The 15,888-nt window shown below is 39.8% G+C and overlaps 1 protein-coding gene across 7 annotated transcripts in view; it reads left to right on the top strand.

The window, feature by feature from the left end:
* The window catches only part of MCF2L (MCF.2 cell line derived transforming sequence like), a 121,968-nt gene that overhangs the window by 44,586 nt on the left and 61,494 nt on the right, over window positions 1-15,888 (top strand). For 6 of the 7 annotated variants that reach the window (XM_018908977.3, XM_050975942.1, XM_018908976.3 and 3 more), the window contains exon 2: window positions 11,676-11,759. In XM_018908977.3, the coding sequence (XP_018764522.3) occupies window positions 11,676-11,759 (84 nt within the window). Of the gene's footprint in view, window positions 1-2,115; window positions 2,211-11,675; window positions 11,760-15,888 lie in introns of those variants that run through there. The other variant, XM_050975950.1, reaches the window with a different exon arrangement.

The following is a 15,888-nucleotide window of genomic DNA, read 5'->3' as shown; positions in this document are numbered from 1 at the left end:
GCTTGTATAGATGGTAGATTTGTTAGAATACATCTCACCGGTGTGGGATTATCAACAGTTCCTGCCCCATGGCAGATGAGTGGGGGGAGCACAGATGTGGGGTGCTTCAGAAAATAACCTCTGGTGTGGTCTGTGAGTGACCTGGATTTGTTTTGGTTTGCTTTTATGGATTGGTTGGTGGCTGGGAGGGCCGATGCAGAAATGGAGCTTTTTGCCATCTGTAAATGGGATTTTGTGAACAGATGTAACCATCAATTCAAGCTTTTTATCCTCGCTGTCCTCTTTCCTTGACCTCTCTTGTTGGGAGAGGACTCCTATAACATTGTGAAGTGAAGAAAAACAATCCATTTGTTTTCATACGGCTGTTGCCGTCACTCGTACTCCTTAGCTTACTCTCAGTATTAGTGAGTCTGAATGGCTGATAACTAATCTCAAGTGTATTAATTAACAGGTAGTCTGTCACTGGGCAATTACTTTAAAGGATCAGGTAAAGCAAGTCCACTCAGCGTTTATGTCTGAGAGATCATGTGGAATACTTCTGTTCTAGTTTATTTTGTCATTTGTTGCCTTATTTTCCATTGTCTTATTCATAAGATTTCAGTGTATTTCCACTTGCAAGGTCACATTAGTAGAATGCCTTTTTGTCAGCTCCTGCTGCTTAGGGTAGGCTCTTTCATAGGGAACAGGTGTTTGATGGGTTTCCCACCAAGGAAAAGACCCCAATTCAGTTCCACCAAAGACATGTGGGTGAGAATTCCCTTACCAAAAGGAAAAGCTGACTGTATTTCTGGGGAGATTTCTAGCCAAAGGTTCATTGGGAAAAGGGTAATTAATTTCCCTGCAAGGAGTAGGGGTGAGTGGTAGAAAAAGATGATAATACTAGATTTACTGTACCATTGTTTGTTAGAACTGGAGCTTTTAAAGGGAGGGTTTCTTGACAAGGCACACTTAGGATTAATTTTTTAATGCATTCTTACACTGGTAATATTTGAACAGTGCATGTGTTCATATTTGAAGCAAACAGCTTGCATCTAATGCGTGCCAGCGCTTTATGCAGGAAGACAAGAAGTGGTAGCCAGCAGCCAGCAAGCCATTCTGAGGACCTCTGAGCCTGCTGACAGGCACACTTACTCTGCATGTAATTTGAAGAAAGCCATTGTGCCCCCAGTGGCTTGGCTTCGAGTGAAAGATGGAGTTTTGCGCTCTCATTTTGCACTGAGGATGAGCTCACAGATAAATAGGTCACTGTCCACGGAACTATTTTGCTCTAAATCAATTAGAAGCAACATGACCTTAAGCCTGATCTCCTTGCTCTACAGAGATATTGCTGAATTGTGGCTGCTTCTGAAGAAATGCACAGGTGTGTCTAGTATTTCAAATTTTCTTAGTTGCTTGGTTGCAGGTCAGGCAGGAACTTTGGCAGATAACGTTATATCCTACTGAGGAAAATGGGAGGCGTTTTAGTCAAAGGCAAAAGTTGTAGTCTGCTTGTGTGCATTCATGTATAAATATAATTTGTTGGTGTGTGTGTGTTCTGTCCTTGTGTAAATTTGCAGTGTATCATTTTATTTGCAGATGTATCTCTCAGTACACCATATGTATCCACAAACTCTATTCCTGTATTTTACATGGAAGGCACTTTGCTCAGGATTCATTCATGCCGTGATTATGGTGATCGGAACAGCTGCTAAAGCTTACAGGGAGAATTTGCTGTTGCAGAGAGCTGTCCTGCTGTTTCTGGTTCACACCGTGTTTTAATTTTCAACTCACTGCATTTAGTGTGACTATCAGATACACAGTTTCTCCTGATCCCTATTGGAGGCAGAGAAAAACCAATGTTTTTTTCACTGGATACAGTTTGGCATCCCCTAGTTGTTAGTATAGGCGGGTTGATCTAAAATGAATAATTTCTTTAATTCCTTCAGTCAGAGCTTTCTATAGAAATGTTGTTTCTGTTAAGAGATAATGAAATAGTAGAGATATTATTTGCTGTTAATAGTGCAGCCACAGTCCATTGCGAAATGAAAGCATGTTTTGTGGAACAGGGACAAGCAAAAATTGCGTCCTTATTCTGGTGCCTGAATCTACATTCCCAGTTCTGTTTTCTGCTTTTGGTGTGCATGATTATTGCAGAGGAGACAGAGCTCCGAGCCCATGGAGTGGTGTCTAACCTTCCAGTGCTTTTGAAATGTCAGATTTAAATAAAACAGGTATGTAAAGGGTGGGTCTTCTAACTAAAGGGTGCATCTTCGTACTAATCTTTAATTAGTATTATTAATTATAAACACGTGAGTCTGAGTGCTCTGCTTCTCAAGCCGAGCTTGATGCTACCAGGGGTAATACTGAAAGGCATGCTGCTTGGGAGGAATGAATGAAAGGTTTAGGAAAGATGAGGATAATCAGATGGGAAGGGTGGAATAATTAGCCCGAGTAACTTTTGTTCTTTATGTGCATCCTCATCTGCATCCCTGAGAGGAGAGGGGTGGATTTAGGAAACCACTGGTTACTGTAGGAGACAGTGAATGTAGAACCAGGGAGTGTTTTGTGTCAAATCATGGTGGTGCCTGTGTAACCATGCCAGGACTGCTTGTGTAAATTGCCAAGTTTAAAATTGGGTCTTTTCATTTGTATTTGATCCCAAGAAATAAGTGAGCAGGGCTTTTGCTAGCAACTGCCAAGGCTTGATTCTCATCTGTTGACTGCCACAACTTCTTGTGGGCATGTTCAGTGTGCCAGACATGATTCCTTTCTGGAGAGCTGTGGAACACTCTGCTCAAAGTGGGCAGAAGGGTTGTCCCATTCAATGGCACTGTTCTTTCCTCTACCTCCTGAGCTTTGGATGGAGTATTTTTTTGCCTACAGTCAGCAGAAGGGAGAACATGTAAGAGGAGAGGTCTCAGCAGGGCTGACTGTACTGCACTAAATGATTCTGTAGCTGCCTGTGGGAGATACTGAACTGTGTCTGTGTCCTGCCTCTGAACTACCTGAGGTAGTTCATATTTGCTGTGCTTTAGAGAGGCATGATGTGTTTCATCTTTTTCATGGCATTAAACAGAAAGCCACAGTGCTTCAAGAGCTCTTAATTAACAATTCTGTCATCTGTGTGGTAAGGGGGGGGCAGCCAGTTGGGTTGTGAATTCAGCATCTTCTTCTTTAGAAGTAATCTGTAATCAGAGTCCCAAATACTGGGAAGTTTAAAAGTAAATGTTTTAGCTGAAAACTAGTACACAGCTCTAAACAAGCTTCTTAGTGAACACTTAGTCCTTCTTTCTCATACTCACACATTCCCTTTCAAAATATTAGTTTATAGATGTATAGTTACATGGAAAACTGTACTTGTGTGTACCATAAAATAATATATTGTCTCTTGGAAGTTATTCTCGCTGTCCTCTGTGTTGAATAGTCAAGAAAGACCTTACTACCAGGCTTGCAACAACTGGACAAGGAGCACCAGTTTTAAATTGAAAGAGGGTAGGCTTGGATTGGGCATAGAGAAGAAAATTACTTTTATAATGAGGATGGTGTGACACTGCAACATGTTGCCCAGAGAAGTCGTGGATGCCCCACCCTGGAAGTGTTCAAGGCCAGGTTGGATGGGGTCTTGAGCAGCCTGGTCCCGTAGGGGGTCTCCCTGCCTACAGCAGTGTGATTGGAACCAGATATCTTTGAAGATCTCTTCTAACCCATCCCATTCTGTGCAACCTCACAATTATTAGCACTGCTATAATTTATCTCCAGAATAGATGTGTACAATAAGCAATAAGATTTTACCACTTTGCTGCTTTATAAAAGTGTTGGGGTTTTGTTTTTTGAACAAACAAAAATCACTCAATGTTTAAAATTTTTCCATGCTTCCAAAATAGCACAGAAAAATAGCATTCTGTGTAGTAGAATTCCAGGTATTCATATTTATACAGCTGGTCCTGTGTGTGTTGACTTTTCAGTTAAAGCTTTGGGGCCTGCTTTGAGATACATATTTTTTTCTAGAGGAAGAGTTGAAAGCAGGTGGTTTTTGCGGAGACAAACCTCCAGTTTAATTCTCTGAAACATGTCCACTTCAGCGTATGTGTTTAAGCTGAGTGATTGCATCATTAGTTTTTAAGGCTCACTGAAGATGGGTCCTTTAGCCTGCATGTGGCTCTTCTGCTCAGAGTTGATCTTTCCATTTTCTCTATTTGGAAGACTTCCATTTCTTTGCAGAGCTTTAGTATTTAGAAAGCAAAATTCCGGTAATAATTTTCTCAGGGCATTAAATCTTACTAACATGCAGTTGGCAAAATCAAATGTCTTTGTTATTCCATAGAGGCTTGCTTTCTAAAGTACTGAGTGAGACACATCTGGGTCATTTCCCTTCTTATCACTTGAGTCCTGGCTAGGGGAACATTCTCTGCTGCTCAGTCTTTATCTACTATTTCTCCATTACAAAAAAAAAAAAAAAACAAAAAAACAAACAAAAAAAAACCTTTGCTTTTTGCAAAATCTGCTGCTTGTAGGTGACTAAGTACATCTAATACTTTAGACACATTTTTCTTCTGTACATTCAGCATGATTTGCAGTATTGGGGAATTAACACTGCTGCAGTTTTGGCAATATTTAAGTGTGGTTCCTAGCAGTCTGAATCTATCCTGCAAGAACAGAAGAGGTCTCAGTTTGGAAAGAGAGTAATTGTTATGACTTGAAATAGCCCAAAGAATGTGTCTGTCTCACCAAAACAGAATGGGCACACTTGAGCATGCATGCAGCAAAAGCATGGTAAAACAGATTAGATGCTGTAACTGGTAACACTTTGAGATGACTTGCAAAATTGCAAGACACACCCCTCTCCCCTTTTGTCTTACTTTGGATTTTCTTCAAGAACAAAGAAATACTAGAGTTTGGGTTTGATCCCTAGATTGACTTTCTAATTATTACACCATTTTCTTCTGGTTACAGATTAGCTAGTGTTTGGTCTCTCTTGTAAGCCATATTCAAGGTGATCCCTGACAAGCTGTGGACTAGAGTGTAGTGTGTCAAGTTGGTGTGACTGATGAAGCAGAGGAGGAAGAAGCTGCAGTATTTAACACTCATAGTATCCTGTGAATCCATCTATTATACATGAAAAGGAGGGTATTGTATTTTCTCTCATGTTTGTGTTTTGAGGGGATGTTATTTTGGCAAAATAAGACAAATAACTTTGTTGCCTTTTACAAAAGGGGAGGTGGAAGAAGAAAGAGAATAAAATACTTTGGCATGTATAATAAGCAGTCAAGCCCAATAATACTAGGGTTTGAAAGAAACCAAAATCTTGGTCGGCTCTCAAAGTGGAATACCTGCTTTTGAGCAGGTATTTAAAAATTCGACTCAAGAAAATGGGAGCTGTAACACCTCCTGTCATTTTGGGCCAAGCCAACAGCATTGCATTTGCTGCATACCTCAAAACTTCTTTTTTTAAAGGAAGGATCAGTGTTTAATCTCCCTACCAAACCATCATTCTCATAGTTTTCTAGGTAGTCTTGTGCCAAATCCCCAACTCTGTGATCTCAAAGAGGAAACAGGTGGATACTGTGATTGCAGAAATTACCTGAGTAAAGTAGGGGGTTCAGTAGGTTTCTGTAAAAAGATGTTGTGTTTTATTTTTTGTCCTTTGACCCATGACAAGTTCCTGCCTCTCATATTAAAATTCTGGAGTTTTAGCCTTTGGGGATTAATCTGTGTGTCTTGAAATAGTTGTAGAGTTCTTCAGATATTATCAATGAAGCAGAATTATCTAGTTTCATTTCAGTGAAATAATTTAAATATTACGAAAATTTAGGAAGTATGAGCAGTCCAGAAATATAATTTCTGCATTTTGTGAAGAATCTGTCATGTTTTCTGATGCACTAAAAAAACAAGGTCCAAACAATAAGTGCCTGTGTCTGCCGTGCCTGGGCTTATAATACAGGGAAAATTGTTCCAAATAGTTTAGATTTTCTTTGGCAGTACCACTTCCAAGTCTTCACTTAAATAGATCCTTAGTTAACTAACATAGCAGTGGGCCCCTAAATGGAGAATAATTAGCATTGACTCCATGATTGCAGAAGGCTGATCAATTTCTTTATTGTACTATACTGTTAAGAAAAAACCCATCGCCCTTGCAGACAGTCTGATACAGCTTTGACCAGACTGGTCAATCAAATCCAAACACCATCACCAGTGGCCAATTAAGAAATCACCCTTTGGCAAACAAATCTGGATAACACGTTCCACATGTGCACAACAACAGGTGCAGCAAGTGAAGATAGGAATTCTTTGTCATTCTTTTCGCTGAGATTTCTCACAGCTTCTCACAGCTTCTCAGGAAAATCATGGGAGAACTATGTCTGTCTCTGTTCAGATGATATGTGATTACCACTCTTAACACTGAAGATGCATGGGATTCCATCTTAGCCTGTTGGAGCACTGGGTATATAATAGTGCTGTTCTGTGCATATTGTGAAAATAGGCCAGTCAGATTTTAGCAATGCTGTGAAAGTGGAACTTGTATAAAGCATTGATTCTCTTAAAAATAAAGGCACCTCAGCTTAAGGATCTGCTTTACATACCAGGGCTTTTGAGAGGAAATAGTCCTTTCTAACTAGGAGAAGAAATGGGAGATAGAGCTTAGCTGTAGTCTGTAAAGCTCTTAAAAGTAAAATTCTTATGTAACTATATAATTAAAAATGTTTGTTGGACACTTAATACCATATGAAGCTGTTTGGAGAACTAGTCTGTTTTATATTTCTTTGTGTCAGCAACTGGGGTGCTGGTAGACACAAAGAACTTGCATTTCTGCTTGCTTAGGATGTTTTAGCTGACCAGAAACAAATAAGCTGCAAAAGCACTGTTTTGCCCTGGTGATAATTCCCTTCCCAACTACACTTTGACAGGCAACTGTGTTTCGCATGAAAATTTCTGAATTTATTCGCTCACTTTTCCTGGTCCATCATTTTAACGATGGTGTAGTCAAATGAAATCAAAGTGAACTTTTCCTGAAGGTATTTTTAAATGGTGAGATTTTAAATCTTAGTTAATGAACACTTGCAGAAATTCCTGTCATCAGCCCAGTTTGGCTGTAAATAGCATGAGGACCTGAGGAGCCTCATCTGCAGCTGTTGTGCCTGAGCATACCAAGCACTGAGCTTGCAGGCATTGTCACTAATCAGCAGTGATTTTTAAAATTCAGTTTTAAAGCTGGAAAGCTCATTGGCATCTTGATCAGCTCATAAGTTTTAGGTGGCTTAGAGCAGAAGAGGGCTTCTGTGCATCAGTTCTGCTGCTCTGGTTCTTCCCTGCTTGGGGGGGCTTCACAAAGGAGCTGACTGTTAGTAGTGGTGGTCGGGGGGTGAAGACGAAGAGGGAGGAACGAGGAAATGAAAGATTTGCCTTGGGGCTGAGAGAGATGAATGGACTGCTCTGAAAGTCATTATCTTGCATTTATAATTACCAGATGGGAGGGTGGTTTAATGAAGAGATTCTTCAAATGAAGACCCCCCCTTCATAAATGGCATTCAGCTCTTGGGGTGGAGTTGAACAAGCTGTTCCAGAGGAGAAGCAAAGCAAAACTGGTTAAGGAAAATACCATATTTCTTGAATTTAAGGCATGGATTTCATAGAGAAGCTGTAGATAAGTTTTCATTAAAATTTTGCAGACTCAGAAAGAAAGAGGAGGAGGAAAAATTGTCATTTGATTTCGGATGTGCTCCTGGGATCTGTGCTGAAAGGCGTAACTGTGGCCGGATGTGTACAAATAGATCAGCTTTCAAGTCAGTAAAAAGTAATGGCCATTGAATTTCCTGAAGAACTACTCAAAGGGTGGTGTAATTACAGCTGGTTTGCTGGGAATTTTATTAAACTGGTTACAGGAGGCTCACAAGTCATGTTGGGAGACTTCCTTGTGTGTAATCTGGGTACAGTCAGTTCAGAGTCCACTCAAATGTTGTCTTCTGTGAAAATGGGTTTACTTCAGCATCTCAGACAAACTACAAATGATGATGAGTTTTAGTTTGATCAGAAAAGAAAGAGGAGCTTTTTATCAATAAGGGAAGTTCTTGACTGCAGTGACATTGATTGTTTTCTCAGATCCCAAGTTCTTCAGGGCTTGCTGGCACCAGGTAATCCAAGCACAAGTTATCTTTGTGCCCTCGTGCTTAAATCTGTCATCCTGCTTCGTCTGAAAGGCAGTCAGGTGCTTCTGATGGGATGGGGCCAAGTCTCTCTGAGCCATCATCCTTTATCATTGAGACAGGACTATCAAAGCAAGATTTAAATTGTATTAGAAGATGATACATCTGCAAGATTGTGGTTCACATTTATAGTGAGCAAGGCTTTTTGTAATAAGAACCATATATTTAACTGATTCCTTTATGTTAGTAAGATGACACTTCTGCCCTCTCTGACACTCATAATTTGAATACTAGATAATGTGAGGATTTTTCTAAAGAACCTCCAGTTGTCAGCTTAAAAAAAAAAAATCTTCGCACATTCCCAGCTTTTTAATGTGTTGGGGTTTTAAAAACAGTAATAAAAAAGCAGTACTAACTTTAAAGAACCCTATTTTACTATTTATTATCGCCTACAATACCAGATGCACTATCATTCCCAGGGACTTTCTTTTAAGCTTCTTAAGAGAGCTCCTCAGGAAAGACAGGACAGTCAAGCATGTTTTGATATGAGCAGCTTTGTTCAGGAATAAATTTTGGGTCCAGTAAAACAGACGCTTAGGTCTCTGCATTGAAAATACTGTGTAAAGCAGAAAAGGTAGAACAGGGAAAATAACAGGCTGTGTGAATCTTAGTCTATTCAAGTGCAAGTAAAATTTGATCCTATAAAAATTCCTTAAAAAACTGTGAGGAGATTTTCAGTAATTCTGTATTTTTATGTGCACTTAATTAGCTTTACAAAAATGGAAATGATCCCTAAATAATGTAGTAGGTGGCAGGTTCTCTATTTAAAGAATATTTCCAAGAAAATATTTTCCCCAAAGGCTGTGAGAGTAAGGAATGTGTGCTCTCACAGTCTATTTAGCATGTGTGCCTTTTGTTGCCTTATCCTTTTGAAGTAATGATGGACAACCTTGAAGTGAAATCAGATTGAACCCCAAGCAAACTATGATGAACTCTCTTTTCCAGAGGGATGCTAAAAGTCACAGAAACGGTGCAAAGCAATGAGTCTTTACAATTTCATCTCCTTTGAAGGAAAACATACTGAAGAGGGATTTCTGGCTAAATCTGTGGGTGCTAATACTGGGTTCAAGTGTATCCTGTCGAGCTGCTGGATGTGACCAGTTTGGCAATTCCAAGAGTTGCATTTCCTTCCACTTTTTTGTGCTGCTATTTTTTTATTTTGGTTGTTTCAAATTATTAAAAATCAGCTCTGATCTTAGTGCATACTTGGCTTTTAGAAGTATGTCTTGAAACTAAATCAGCAAGAGCAAGATGAGATGGCTTTTGTGGAGGGGAATGCAGCAGGACGAGCAGCTTGGTGTCTGTCAGTGGACACACCGTGCTGCTTCTGCAGTTGCAAACAGACAGGCTCTCACCTTTGAGTTTAAACTGAGTTTAAAACCAGGGGCAGGAAGAGACTGTCTTTTCAGTGAAGCAGTATTTGACCACTGTTGTGGGACTGATCTGTGCAGGTGGGAAAAGCTGCTGCTCCTATCAGAGGGAACACTGGAGCAATCAAATCTAGTCTTGGGTATTCACCTGGCACAGTGGGATTCATCACAGGGCTACATGGGGAAATAGTGATCCCTATGTAATGATACAAAAATAGTTTCTCTTCCTTGGGAATGTCCTGCCTCCAAGAGTGTAATGTGTCATGTATTTACTTATATATGCAAAATTCAAGTATTTTACTACATGCCATGCTATGCAGTAATGAAAATTAGGTCTGCCTGTGACTTGAGCCAGGATGGCATTTTATAATCTGAGGATGTTATTTTCTGATCTCCCACCAAAAAAATTGCATTAATCCAAGAGTTTATATTCAGGTTAATGGGTCCACCTGCAGGTGTTGGTTTGCAAGAATCAGGGCTGTGTAGTTTTTAAAACACTGCTACAGGAGGGCTCCTTGTATCATAAGGCACAGACACCAAAAATAAACTCTAAAATCCTTTTTCCTTTGGGGAAGTGGGGTATTCCTCTTCTGGAAATTACTTGGCCATCTGAGATTGGAGTTTTGAAACATCTGTGTTCAGTGTTCTGTTGAGAACATTGAAATGGTGACGTAACTGAAGATCTGGGTGAAATATGACTTGACCATTAAAGTATCCACTTATGGATTTGACAGCATGGTATGCAGAGGTCTTCTGATCAGGCAGCAGTTTGCCGGATGCAGGAAAATAGCTCTGATCATTGTGTGACCTTGAAAGTGGTCATGGGTCTTCCTCTGCCCAACGCACAGAGAACAGAGAAGTTCTGTTTCACAGCATAAGTTCTTCCACAGTTACTCTGGAAGAAGTAACTGAAAGTGGCTTTTTTGCTATTCTCAAATAATTGCAGTTCTCAGAATTTTACATATGTGAAAATTGCTCATAGAAGTGTCTGTCTGCTCATGATCTAGCATTTGAAAGACCTCAGTGACAGCAAGTCCTTGAGGACCAGAGCTCTACTTCAACTTGTACTTCAGTGCAGGTGACACTTATCCTTACATCAGTTTTAGGTTTTTACTTTCTTTTCCTGTGCACATTCAGAGCTCTGAGTGTCAAAACCTATCTTAATGGCATTCAATTCACATGACATTCATTCTTTCAATGTACATTAAAACCCAAAACTTCAATGTCAGTACAATGTCAGGTTAAAAGAAATGTTCATAGCCAATTAAAGAAAAAGCTGTGTTGTCTCTTCTGTACTATTTCATGAGGCTAATGTGTGGAATAATTATTTTTTAGGAGCTGCAAAAGAGTAAAACTTCTTGTTTCCTTTTAAAAAATGAGATCTTAGTTTGTGAATGAAGCAATTCTGTCATGCGGTCTTTGTCACAATCAGCAAAACTCAGGCTTCTGCTTGACCTCTGGAAACATGCTGTGGGAAATGCCTCTGCTTAAACACTGGCACAGAAAACCAAGGGTTGGGAAAGCAGAATGGTTGTCCACCACAATCATTTTGTCTCAGCCCTTCCACCTCCACTGAGCTGAGGTGGAAGGGCTGAGACAAAAGCTTAAGCATTGCTTTTCAGGGTGGAGGTAGAGTGTGTGTGTGTGTCTGTGTGTGAGTGTGCCTTCAAGGGGAGGATGTACTTTCAAGCCAGTTCTACCTATCTTATTTAATGCTGGTTTTTTGGGGTATTTGAATCTAGATGACAGGCTAGAGAAATCATAAGTTTCTCGGTTTTGTTTGATTGAGAAGGTTTTAATAAAAATTGAATTTAATACATAAAAATCCCACTGTTTAATATCGTTCCTGAGGAATATTAGTTCTACAGTGTTTTGTTCAGAGGCAGTTCTCTACTGCTTCTAAATGTCAGTAAATGTAAATTCCTTTTTTATATGTGTGCTATTCAAAGAAAAGTTTGCCCTTGGCAAACACGTGAAAGACTCCAGAGATTTTCATGTATTTTTCAGAAGTTAGACAGTTTTCTGAGCTTCTGTGTTGTAGGGATTTTTTTTTTTTTTTTTTAATGTGTGCTGTGAAGTTTTTCATTAAATGACTTTGCAATGCAATTTTTTTTTCTTTTCACAGATGAAATCATGCATCAGGATATCATTCCCCTCTATGCTGCAGATATTCAGGACCAATTAAAGAAACAATTTGCTTATCTGTCAGGTAAGACTCTGTTGTTCCCTTTTATAAACATTGCTTAGATGCACAGTTCAGCCTGCTGTCCTTTCACAGTCTCTGAAGACTTTCATATGAGAAATCAGTTAGTAACTCAAAATTCAGGCTACTAAGACTTGTTATTTAAGGATTTATTTAAAGATTTTTTTTTTAAAGTATAATAGACATTTTAAAATTACAGGTAATTTTCCAGTTAACTGGAGATTGTGGCATGGATGCTCTGGTAGTTGCTATGGTCTTGCAACTCTCAGCTCACTGCCCCAGCTGCCACGTGCTCTGCTGGCATGTCTGGTACTGAAGCCAAGCTGGCATCTTGGTTATGACCAAAGTGGTGGAGAAACACCCTGGTACCATGTTCCCCCACAGCATCAGTGCTGGGCTCAGACAAGTGCAGCATCAAGTTCTGGGCAGGATTTTTGACTCGGTATCACTGATTGCCTTCTGCAGAGGAACCTGCTTTTGGGTCTAGGGCTGTGTCCAAAAGCAGCACAGCCATTTGCATGCAGCACAGAGAGTCTCTGCTCCTGGGCCACCTGTGCCAGCTTGGTGGTGGGGCTGTGTGTGTGCCATGCAGTGTTTTGGTGATGGGGCTGTGTTTGTGCCATGCAGTGTTTTGTTGATGGGGCTGTGTTTGTGCCATGCAGTGTTTGGAGATGGGGCTGTGTGTGTGCCATGCAGTGTTTTGGTGATGGGGCTGTGTGTGTGCCATGCAGTGTTTTGGTGATGGGGCTGTGTTTGTGCCATGCAGTGTTTTGGAGATGGGGCTGTGTGTGTGCCATGCAGTGTTTTGGTGATGTGGCTGTGTGTGTGCCATGCAGTGTTTTGGTGATGGGGCTGTGTTTGTGCCATGCAGTGTTTTGGCTGCTGGGCTTGGTCCAGCTCCACGCTGAGCCCGTGGCTGGCTGATAATGGGCAAAGGGAGATGGTGCCTCTGCTCACTGATCAGGCTGAGTGGAAAAAGGTATCTGATAAGCTTCTGAGTTTGTTCTCCTGTCTTCTGCCTTAAAAGCACCTGCAGATGTGCAGCTGTGAACTTGCTGGAGTTACAGCCCTGTCATGTCCTCTCTCCAGCACACAAAAAGGGAGAGCATCAGTGGCTTTGCAGAGCTGGCCTGCATCCTTCAGCAGAAAAGAAATTTAATTTAAATTTACTTACAGCTGGACTCTATGACTGCTCCCTCTCCCTCTGAATCCCATCCTGTATTGGATCCAGAGATATGGGGGAATGAAACAATGTAATGCTTTACTTGGCAAGAGCTCACTGCATCCTGTTATACTCATAATTAACTATTAATTATGATTTATTTCTGCTACACAAGCTAAACTGTGGGTCTGCAGTAGTGACTGTGTTTTCTGTGGGGTGGTGGTAGTACTTGGAAAATAAGATATTTTTTATGAAGCTGGCTGTTCATGCTTCATTTGAGTGTTTAAATGTTTAAGCTACAATTCTTCTCTGGAAATTTATTTCTTTGACTTTCCAAGCTCATCCTTATCCATGGGCAGAAAATGTCTCACAAGGGTTTTATGCAAGAATCAGCCTATCTATGAAACTATAAGTAGGGTTTGTATTTTGCCCCTCTGAAGTGATGGGGGAAACTGGTGACTGTGGTAGATGAGTTGTTGAGTTCACAAATCCACAAGTGTCTTCAGCACTCCGTAAATCCACCTGGCAGTGGAGCTTAGTAAGAGCAGCAATTCCTCATTCTATTTTCTTCCATCTATTCACACTCATGTCAATTAGAATTTTGTTTTATTTGCCTCAAGGAATTGGTCAGCTGGTTACAGTGACTAGATTGTTGTATTTTATTATTCTTGGGAAACTTGTGTGCTAGGCATTTTCATTTCACTTTGGAATTTAGGTGGTTTGTTTTGGTTTGGGTTTTTTTATCCTAATGTTCTTCTGTGCTGTACCAAATTCTTCATTCTGTGAGTGAAGAAGCACATCCAATGTTTTGGTACTTGATTTATGTACAATTTGTTTGTTGTTACAGTTGAGCTTAAGAGAGGCTTTGCTCTAAGGCCACTTAAGACATTCCCAGTGTGTGAATGAGACTTTTGCTTATTACTATTGCCTTGAAAATAGAACCTAAGTACATGGCATAGAACTCATTAAAATGAAAGTCCATAGATTACTAATACCTTTGGTAAAATAGCGTGTTTGCAGGTATTGCTGAATGTCTTAGATACATTTCTGATTTTAGTTGTTGGCTTTTTAACAGCAATTCAATGTGTACTTGAGAATTGCTTTAGTTTCTCTAATAGGGTGTGTCTAGGTCTCATGGGACACTTGCTTGAACAGGGAATGAAACCCAGTCTGCTTCTGTCCTAGAGGCTGTATCCCCTCCTGAGCCGCTCTCTGTGTTTTGGTCTACATCAGGGTCACTTCTTACTTGTGTCCCTCATTGTGCTGGATTGTAGTGGAAATGCTACAGGAACATCCCAACTGGACTTGAAATGAAACAAAATTAAGTGAAAGCTTCCACTAATGCTTCAGTTTGTCAGTAAAGATATCAAAGTGCAATGAAATCAAGGTGCTCACTACTCCTGCAGACTGGCTCTTGCTCAGCAGTCGTGTTCAGCCTAAATCTAATGGTGTGGCAAGCTGTGGATGAGGCTTGTAATAATCATTCACACACAAAGTTTATAAACCCTGAAGTTAATATTTTACCTCAGGCACAGTTGTTTACATTTTGCCTTGGAGTTTTTTCTTCTTGTGGAACAAGGTCCTTATCTGGGCTAAAATTGTTACTTTTCTTGTTGCTAGGCTATACCAATTGCTGCATCTACAGAGTTCAGTGTTTCACCACTTTTACCTTTGTTTTCTTTAGTTACTCTTAGTACAACCACTTTTTCTTCCACATTTAAAAGGGTCTTCTGCCTTTGTTTTGCTTGTTTTTTTTTTTTTTATCTCATGAAGGACAGTTAAGATCCATTTAAAAGTATCTGGAAAATGTATTCCTTATGTATTCCTCAGTCTTTCATTTGTGTTTTATATTTTCTTTCATAAGTACTTTCTCTTCCCCTGATTACTGTGTGACTTTCATACCCACCCAGCCTTGTGTCTGTCTGCCACCAGTGTGCAGATGTGTTAAAATAAATGTAGATGGAGAAGAGCATACAGACACCTGTGTATGTTGATATGCATCTTAAATCATTCAAGCTATGTGATGTGCAAATGAGACTCTTGGCCACCGTGAGTGCTGAGCCAGCTATTTAACTCCCTTTACACTGAACAACCTCAAAGTGTTTCTATTAAAGGAAATACAAATATGAGTTCATGCTATTTGCATTTTTGTCTATCGATTCCTAATTGCTTTTCCTGCCACTGAAAAATTTAACATTGGTACTAGTTTTCAAAATTCTTATACCTTTGATTTATAAATATACACTTATGTGCTCATACCTTTATCATTGTAAGTAGTAAGTATCTCACTTTGTCTGAGTTTATTTTCTCAGATGTGCTCTTGCTCTGCTCTGTGGGAATGACCTGACCACTCCTCACTGGTCAGACTATTCTCATTGAAGGATCTCTGGCTGTTGAGTCTGTAAAATTTCATTTGAGAATTTCTGAGGGGATCCTGTACCACATATATTGCTAAAAATATCAGCCTTACTTTTGTTGCTGATATAATATAGACAGTATCTATGCTGTGTATGGACAGTGGAAGTGGTACTGCTTAGCAGTACTTGCCTTGCACAGGTGTAAGCTTAACTAATGCTTTTTATTTACTGTGCTAAACCTGCTTTCTGTAGAGATTTTAAAAAATCAAAGCAAAAATGTAGTAAAGAAATAGATAAAGGAAAAATGTGAATCCTTGGCTAAGAGATTTCCAGTTCAAATATGTTCAGATTCAAATTTATGTATTGCAATCCAATTTTTAAGCCAGTATATTTGCTGCTGATCAGCCTGAGCAAAACGCAGCTTGTGAAGTTATGCAAGTAAAACTTCTCATTTCAGGGAAAGAACATTTTAATAAATTCCTCTTGAATCTGTTTTTCTTTGCAAAGGATATGCAGTGAAGCTTTTATCCAGTCCCTCATTGAAGTCTACATGTAATTTCAAATACTGAATTCTCCAGTTAAGTATATTATGCAAGCAGAAAGGAGAAATTCCTTA

The sequence above is a fragment of the Serinus canaria genome, chromosome 1, assembly GCF_022539315.1.
Source record: "Serinus canaria isolate serCan28SL12 chromosome 1, serCan2020, whole genome shotgun sequence".
NCBI lineage: Eukaryota > Metazoa > Chordata > Aves > Passeriformes > Fringillidae > Serinus > Serinus canaria.
This window is presented reverse-complemented; position numbering and strand designations above follow the sequence as displayed.